This window comes from Oncorhynchus mykiss, chromosome 32, assembly GCF_013265735.2.
Source record: "Oncorhynchus mykiss isolate Arlee chromosome 32, USDA_OmykA_1.1, whole genome shotgun sequence".
Taxonomy (NCBI): Eukaryota; Metazoa; Chordata; class Actinopteri; order Salmoniformes; family Salmonidae; genus Oncorhynchus; species Oncorhynchus mykiss.
Genome location: NC_050572.1, coordinates 14,168,492 through 14,177,154, shown reverse-complemented (window position 1 = coordinate 14,177,154; position 8,663 = coordinate 14,168,492). Strand labels below are relative to the sequence as shown.

The 8,663-nt window shown below is 44.4% G+C and overlaps 1 protein-coding gene across 1 annotated transcript in view; it reads right to left on the bottom strand.

Annotated features, from left to right (window-relative positions):
- Positions 1 to 1,347: 1,347 nt before the first annotated feature.
- LOC110487944 (endoplasmic reticulum membrane sensor NFE2L1) overlaps positions 1,348 to 8,663 on the bottom strand; it is a 30,807-nt gene continuing 23,491 nt past the window's right edge. The window contains exons 4-5 of the mRNA XM_021559863.2: positions 6,250 to 6,730; positions 1,348 to 4,029 (exon numbers count right to left, since the gene is read on the bottom strand). Coding sequence (XP_021415538.2) covers positions 3,248 to 4,029; positions 6,250 to 6,730 — 1,263 coding nt within the window. The 3' untranslated portion in view covers positions 1,348 to 3,247. The remainder of the gene's footprint in view (positions 4,030 to 6,249; positions 6,731 to 8,663) is intronic.

The following is an 8,663-nucleotide window of genomic DNA, read 5'->3' as shown; positions in this document are numbered from 1 at the left end:
TGGCCCAGAGTCGTCCGGGCTGGGTTTGGCCGGGGTAGGCCGTCATTGTAAAAAAAGGATTTGTTCTTAACTGACTTCCCTAGTTAAATAAGGTTAAATTAAAAAGAGTAGGCCACACAAGCTCACAGAATGGGACCGCCAAGTGCTGAAGCGCAAAGCGTGTAAAAATGGTCTGTCCTCGGTTGCAAAACTCACTACCGAGTTCCAAACTGCCTCTGGAAGCAACGTCAGCACAATAAATGTTAGTTGGAAGTTTCATGGGTTTCCAGGGCCGAGCAGCCGCACACAAGCCTAAAACCACCAAGCGCAATGTCACGCGTAGACTGGAGTGGTGTAAAGCTCACCGCCATTGGACTCTGGAGCAGTGAAACGCGTTCTGTGGAGTGATAAATCACTTTTCACCATCTGGCAGTCTGACGGACGAATCTGGGTTTGGCGGATGCCAGAAGAACGCTACCTGCCAATATGGAAGTGCCAACTGTAAAGTTTAGTGGATGAGGAATAATGGTCTGGGGCTGTTTTATAAGGTTAGGGCTAGGCCCCTTAGTTCCAGTGAAGGGAAATCTTAACGCAACAGCATACAATGACATTCTAGACGATTCTGCTTCCAACTTTGTGGCAACAGTCTTGGTAAGGCCCTTTCTTGTTTCAGCATGAAAATGCCCCCGTGCACAAAGCGAGGTCTGTACAGAAGTGGTTTGTCGAGATCTGTGTGGAAGAACTTGACTGGCCTGCACAGAGCCCTGACCTCAATCCCATTGAACACCTTTGGGAGGAATTGAAACACTGACTGTGAGCCAGGCCTAATCACCTAACATCAGTGCCCAACCTCACGAATGCTCGTGGCTGAGTGGAATCAATGTTCCAACATCTACTGGAAAGCATTCCCAGAAGAGAGGAGGCTGTTAAAGTGGTAAAGGGGTCCCCATGATTGCCCATGATTTTGGAATGAGACCGTTCGACGAGCAATTGTCCACATACTTTGTCATGTAGTGTTTGTAACTTTCAAAATCATCCCTGTATGATGCATTTTCCATCATATCATGCAAAATGTATCATACAGAGATGATTTCTGTATTTTGAAAGTGACATATCTTTTAAACTTGATTGCTGACAAGCAAAACATTTTGGGACTATGTCAGCATTGGAGTAATGAACCAAATACCAAAAGATAGTTTTTGGGTGCAGTTTTCCTTTAAGGATACGTTCTTCAATAGAACCATGAAACCAGGCCCTGCTCCAGTAGAGTAGCATGTGTGTATATTGAGAGTGAGTCTTGAGGTGGGCTAAACATGCTGTCGATAGGATTCCACATAGAAGTGTTCAGACCAAAGACAGACAACTTAGTTTTGTTAAACATTTAATTGTTTTTCTTAGGAAAGAACCATATCACCAAGAACATCATTAGTGCTCTTAGAAAAAGGAGATAAGCCACATAACTCAGTTTAACATCCTGCCCTGTACAGCTTTAACGCAAATCAATCGCAGTCGAGCAAAGCCATGTTTATATATAAAAACAAGAAAAAAAACTTTAATGGATTTGTAAAAATGAATTCAGCCTCATTTACTCGAACACACATGGCAATCAGAAAACACACAAAACTAAAAGTGCCAAAAAATAAAAAATACAACTTGAAAATTAAAAGATCTGTTCAACCTGGGAATCAGATTGGTTTTGTCCAAGGCAAAACTAACTTCTGAGACGTAAAGAAAATGTTCAATATTTATTGAAATAAAGACCACGGTTTCACTTGCTTGATGTAGGTCATTTACAGCCTACCTCCGACTTTCTTGTATAACTCTGCACAGTATACTTTTTTCTGGTTTTATCTCTCAGTACACATTTTCTTCAATCTCTGTGAGCATTTCTCAAATAATACATACACACACACACACACACATTCAAGCACACTTTACTTCGGAACACAACAGTGGGTGAAGGCATTGTTTCAAGAAGTTAAGGAGGGTTAGGTCAGTTGTATCACCAACCTTGACCTACAGTGAAGCATTTGCAGTGACTTGAGTGCACTTGTGTTCACCAACAACCCATCTCCCCATGGAATAAAAAAAAAAATGGCCTCCCAAAATCATCCCAAACCATCCATATAAATCCATTGTAGTTGTGAGGTAGAATGAAAACCATCAAACTCAAAGCCCTGTTTCAAAATATCAGAGGGAGGAAGCATACAGTGCTTAAAAATACAAATGGCATAAAAACGTATACAAAGTGATCATACATAAAGCAATATGTACATCTATGCATCACTTTTTTATTTTTAAATGTAATGTCTCAAAAATGTCATATTTCAAATGACATGTCTAACAGATCACCAGTTAGATTCAGTTTTGAAAGAATTTCAACTTAAAACTCCAGAACTAGGATCTATGGAGGAACATTGGTCTTTAGAACTTCTCAGAACGTTAGAAATCTTTATCAATAGATGCCAAAAAACTACTATCAATTTCCAGTTGAGGTTAAAGGCCCAGTGCAGTCAACATTCTGTTTTTTCTGTGTTGTGTATCATATTGTACAACAGCTGATGAAACAACACTATAAAAAGGGTGAAAAAATGTGATCAGTGTTATTTTCTCATAGATGCTGGTTGAAAATCTACACAGGACCTTCTACATCAGCAGGTTTTATATCACCAGGTGTTAAATTAGTTAATAGACCAACAAATTGAGTTCCAAACCGCTCTGCCAATAACAGTATCCCCCCCCCCCCCCCCCCCACTCAGACCACACCCAGACAGTCCAAGCAAAATTCTTGCCAGCATTTTAATGGAAAACTATTACAGTAAGGTACTTCATTGTCACGCAGAAATTATTTGATATGAAAAAAAGGTCTGGATTAAGCCTTTAAGCTATATCATTGAAATTCCCTTTCTTTTTAACTAGCCTACAATTTATTTTAGTTGGAAATATTACAATTCTCCTTGTAAGAAATGCTTTAAAATGATAAAACCCTTTCATTTATATAGCAAGAAACCATTAGAGTCCAGTGTTTGAGCTACGTTACTTTTTCCAGAAAAAAAATCTCCATAATTCACACGTTGTAACAATTTGTATTTACATGCACGTTTTTGGGTTTACATTTTTTCTGCGTTTCTGTCCTTTTAGGCTCCCAAGGTCGGAGAGTCCAGACAAGAAGGAAGAGACAGATCCGGAAACACAGTCACATGACCAGAATCTGGCCCATAAGTTCAGAGAAAACAATAGCACATCCTTAAAACTTCAAGTCCCAGCATCAAGGCTTCTTCTCCTTCTTCCTCTTGTTCGTTTTAACTCCAGCCGTCGTCGAGGCAACACCAGGTCGCCTGATCTGCTGCACCACGACCCTCCCATTGGCCCCACACTGCAGGGTGTATCTCTCTGGGGTCAGGGGTCTTCCGGAGTCGTCCCTCAGCCTGGAAAGGACATCCCTGGAGAGGTGCTCCATGCGATGGCCTGCAGCTCCCAGAGCCTTGGCCGTGTGCTGCCTCTCCCTGAGCAGCCGGTTCCTCTGGGCCTGCAGCCTCTCCACCTCCTCCTGGAGCCCTGTGATGGCATCCAGCTTGCGCTTACGGCAGTTTTGTGCCGCCAGCTTGTTCTTCCCTCGCCTCCGGATATCCCTCAGGAGGGTGACCTGGGCTGCAGATAGGCCACGCCCCTCCAGCAGTTCCAGGAATTCCTCCACAGGCATGCTGACGATCTCCGTTGCCGAGAGCGGGACTTGTAACGCCCGGGCGCGGAGTTCGTCGCGGCTAAGCTCTCGATCTTCGTAATCCTCCCGGTCATCGTCTTCGTCGCTGAAAGGCTCCTGTTTGATGGTTTTGTGGGGGAATGTGGTGGCTGATGGGTGGGAGAAGGCTGGAGTGGAGTAGCTGTGGTCGTGCCACACACTCTCACTGAGGTCCACAGGTGACCATGTTGTGTCGTAGTCGGCAATGTCCTTGGAGGGGAGGGAGTCCGCCTCGCTGCTGTAGCCCGTAGCTCCGCCCTCGTCCTCACAGAACGAACTGGAAGACGCTGACGACACCTCCGACGCACCTGGGGGTCAAATGTACATAGGAATATGTAAGCTACTTTAGAATGGAAATGTAGTATGCTCAATTAGCTATTCAGAAGTGTGCAATGTTTAGAATGCTGCAGATATACAGTACCAGTCAAAAGTTGACACTATTTTCTACATTGTAGAATAATAGTGAAGACAAACTACGAAATAACACATAAGGAATCATGTAGTAACCAAAAAAAGTGCAAAACAAATCAAAATATGACATTCTTCAATGTGGCTACCATTTGCCTTGATGACAGCTTTGCACACCCTTGGCATTCTCTCAACTAGCTCTTCCAACAGTCTTGAAGGAGTACCCACATATGCGGAACACTTGTTGGCTGCTTTTCCTTTCAAATGGTATCAAGAATACGCATATCCTTGCTTCAGGTCCTGAGCTACAGGCAGTTAGATTTGGGTGTCATTTTAGGCGAAAATTGAAGAAAAAAAAAAGTATGGATCCTTTTAAACAAAACATATTTGAGTTTCTTAAAAGTAGCCACCCTTCGCCTTGATAGCAGTTTTTCACACGCTTGGCATTCTCTCATCCAGCTCCATCTGGAATATTTTTCCAACAGTCTTGGAAGGAGTTCCCACATATGCTGAGCACTTGTTGGCTGCTTTTCCTTCAGTCTGCGGTCCAACTCATCCCAAACCATCTCAATTTGGTTAAGGTAGGGTGATTTTGGAGGCCAGGTCATGTTATACAGTACTCCATCTCTCACATATTGGGCAAATATCCCATAGACTGCCAGGAGGCATGTTTGGGTCATTGTCCTGTTGAAAAACAAATGTTAGTGGGACTAAGTGCAAACCAGATGGGATGGCGTATCACTGTAGAATACTGTGGTAGCCATGCTAGTTAAGTGTGCCTTGAATTCTAAATAAATCAGCAACAGCGCCACCAGCAAAGCACCCCCACACCTCATCCTCCATGCTTCACAGTGGGAACTACACATGCAAATATTTTTTATTGAATCTTTATTTAACTAGGCAAGTCAGTTAAGAACAAATTCTTATTTACAATGGCGGCTTACCCCGGCCAAACCCTAAACCTGATGATGCTGGGCCCATTGTGTGCCGTCCTATGGGACTGCCAATCACGGCCAGTTGTGATACAGCCTGGAATCGAACCAGGGTCTGTAGTACCTCTAGTACTGAGATGCACCGCCTTAGACCGCTGCGCCACTCGGGAGCCATCATCTGTTCAGCTATTCTGCGTCTCACAAAAACACGGCGGTTGGAACCAAAAATCTCAAATTTGGACTCAGACCAAAAGGACAAGTGTCCATTGCTCGTGTTTCTTGGCCCAAGCAAGTCTCTTTTTCTTATTGTGTCCTTTAGTAGTGGTTTCTTTGCAGCATTTCGAACATGAAGGCCTGATTCACGCAGTCTCCTCTGAACAGTTTATGTTGAGATGTGTCTGTTACTTGATCTCTGAAGCATTTATTTTTGGCTGCAATTTCTGAGGCTGGTAACTCTAATGAACTTATCCTCTGCATCAGAGGTAACTCAGGGTCTTCATTTCCTGTGGCGGTCCTCATGAGAGCCAGTTTCATCATAGCGCATGAATGATTTTGCAACTGCACTTGAAGAAACTTTCAGTTCTTGAAATTTTCCAGATTGACTGACCTTCATTTCTTAAATTAATGACGGACTGTAATTTCTCTTTGCTTATTTGAGCTGTTCTCGCCATAATATGGACTTGGTCTTTTACCAAATAGGGCCATCTTCTGTATACCACCTCTACCTTGTCACAACACAACTGATTGGCTCAAACGCATTGAGGAAAGAAATTCCACAAATTAACTTTGAACAAGGCACACCTGTTAATCGAAATGCATTCCAGGTGACTACCTCATGAAGCTGGTTGAGAAAATGCCTAGAATACGCAAAGCTGTCATCAAGGTAAAGGGTGGCTACTTTGAAGAATCTAAAATATATTTGAATTTGTTTAACACTTTTTTTGGTTACTACATGATTCCACATGTGTTATTTCACAGTTTTGATTTCTACACTATTATTCTACAATGTAGAAAATAGTCAAAATAAAGAAAAACCCTGGTATGAGTCCAAACTTTTGACTGGTAATGTATGTGTGTAATCTATAGGCTAAGGTTGAGGAGACTCCTTCTCTTGCAAATCAGAGGATCATCATGTCCCTTCTGAACATTGCACCTTTCTAAAGCAGCTCCAGAAGTCTTCCAACTCACCTGGGGAGGTCGGGCCTCGAGAGCTGCTCTCCAGAGAGAGGCCGGAGTCTGAGTCAAGGTCCTCCAGGACCCGAGGGTCGATACCCTGTGGATTCCCCAGCAGCTGGGCATCCATATTGTCCAGGCAGCCCTCCAGCCCCAGTAGGTTGATCTGGTCAAACACTGCCTCATCCAGACAGCCACCTAGTGCACCATGGGACAACGTCCCGTTACTCGTTCCGTTGACCACCGTGGTAAACGGTAGTGCGGCCAGCCCCGTGGTCGTCCCTGGTGACGAGTCAGAGGAGTTTGTGGACTCTAGTTGGAAAAGGGGCCCTCTTGGTTGCCGGGCGACCAGGGTCCTGACTCCACCCCTTGGTGGGATCATATCGTAGGTGGAACCTGTTACCATGGCGTCACGGAGACTGACGTCCTGGCTGATGGCGCTGGAGATGTCGGCGTCGAGGTCAGACAGCTGCTGAGGAACCAGTGGGTCTAAATCCTGGATAACACAACACACACATATTATAAAAAGCACAGACATACACACCCTGACGGGCCTGAAATACAAAGAGCAGAACACAGTATTACACAGGTAAGTCACAGCATTTATCTCCCAGGTAAATCACACCATCTATCTCCCAGGTAAATCACACCATCTATCTCCCAGGTAAATCACACCATCTATCTCCCAGGTAAATCACACCATCTATCTCCCAGGTAAATCACACCATCTATCTTCCAGGTAAATCACACCATCTATCTCCCAGGTAAATCACACCATCTATCTCCCAGGTAAATCACACCATCTATCTCCCAGGTAAATCACAGCATTTATCTCCCAGGTAAATCACAGCATTTATCTCCCAGGTAAATCACAGCATCTATCTCCCAGGTAAATCACACCATCTATCTCCCAGGTAAATCACACCATCTATCTCCCAGGTAAATCACACCATCTATCTCCCAGGTAAATCACACCATCTATCTCCCAGGTAAATCACACCATCTATCTCCCAGGTAAATCACACCATCTATCTCCCAGGTAAATCACACCATCTATCTCCCAGGTAAATCACACCATCTATCTCCCAGGTAAATCACACCATCTATCTCCCAGGTAAATCACACCATCTATCTCCCAGGTAAATCACACCATCTATCTCCCAGGTAAATCACACCATCTATCTCCCAGGTAAATCACACCATCCATCTCCCAGGTAAATCACAGCATTTATCTCCCAGGTAAATCACACCATCTATCTCCCAGGTAAATCACACCATCTATCGCCCAGGTAAATCACACCATCTATCTTCCAGGTAAATCACACCATCTATCTCCCAGGTAAATCACACCATCTATCACCCAGGTAAATCAAGGCAACTCCTAGGTAATACCTAACATATTTGGGGTATGAAACAGTAATGACTATAACTACAGTTCCCTGAAGGAGGAAAATTAGGTACAACATACTATGGGGGAGTCTCACGACTTCAGTTAAAGGGATTGTAGATCCACCTGACAAGGCCAATAAAATCAGACCTCGCTGGAGGCCCGGCCTTCCACAGGTGATAAGCATGAGGTTCGGAATCATTCCTTCGATTTAATACCGCTCTTCACCGTGCCCAGGAACAGGCGGTACGGAGACAAATAGGTGTTGTACCTTGTTTCCCTCCTTTAGGGAACAGTAGTAATAGTGTTAATATTGAGAGCAGTGACTATATACAGGGAGCAGTAACATCCAAGCAATAAAACCTCCCAAAAGTGTATGGTGATCCACTGACTCCAGAGCCTCCAAAAGGGGGCCTCACACAGTGCCTCCAAAACCAGTGCCAAGGTTTAGAGTCCTGTCTAAGATGACGTACACCTTTCACAAAATGCACCACCAGGGGATGAGCCCCTGCTGTGGTTCCGTCAATTCCCACATGACACGCTGAGACCGCTTTTACATTACATTTTTTATTTTCATTTGAACCTTTAACTAGACAAGTCAGTTAAGAAAAAAATCTTATTTACAATGACTGCCTACCCGGGCCAACGCTGGTCCAATTGTGTGCCGCCTTATGGGACTCCCAATCACAGCCGGATGTGATGCAGCCTGGATGCGAACCAGGGACCGCAGTGACACCTCTTGCACTGAGATGCAGTACCTTGGGCTCCCGAATGGCGCAGCGGTCTAAGTGGAGAATGCTTGAAAAGCTCCTGTAGGAACATAAGTATGTCCCTCACAGAGCACGGAAAAGTCCTTTATATTGGGACCAGAGCTCAAACGCTTTCCACTTCTACACATACAGCCCTTGCAGACAATGGTAGAAATAACTTTTAGAGGTAAACCTCTAACCATCAGATCAGCCCTCTCAGGGGCCAAACCAATGGGAAACCAAATCTCTGGCCTCGATTGCCGAACCTGCCTGTGTGCCAAGGACAACAGGAG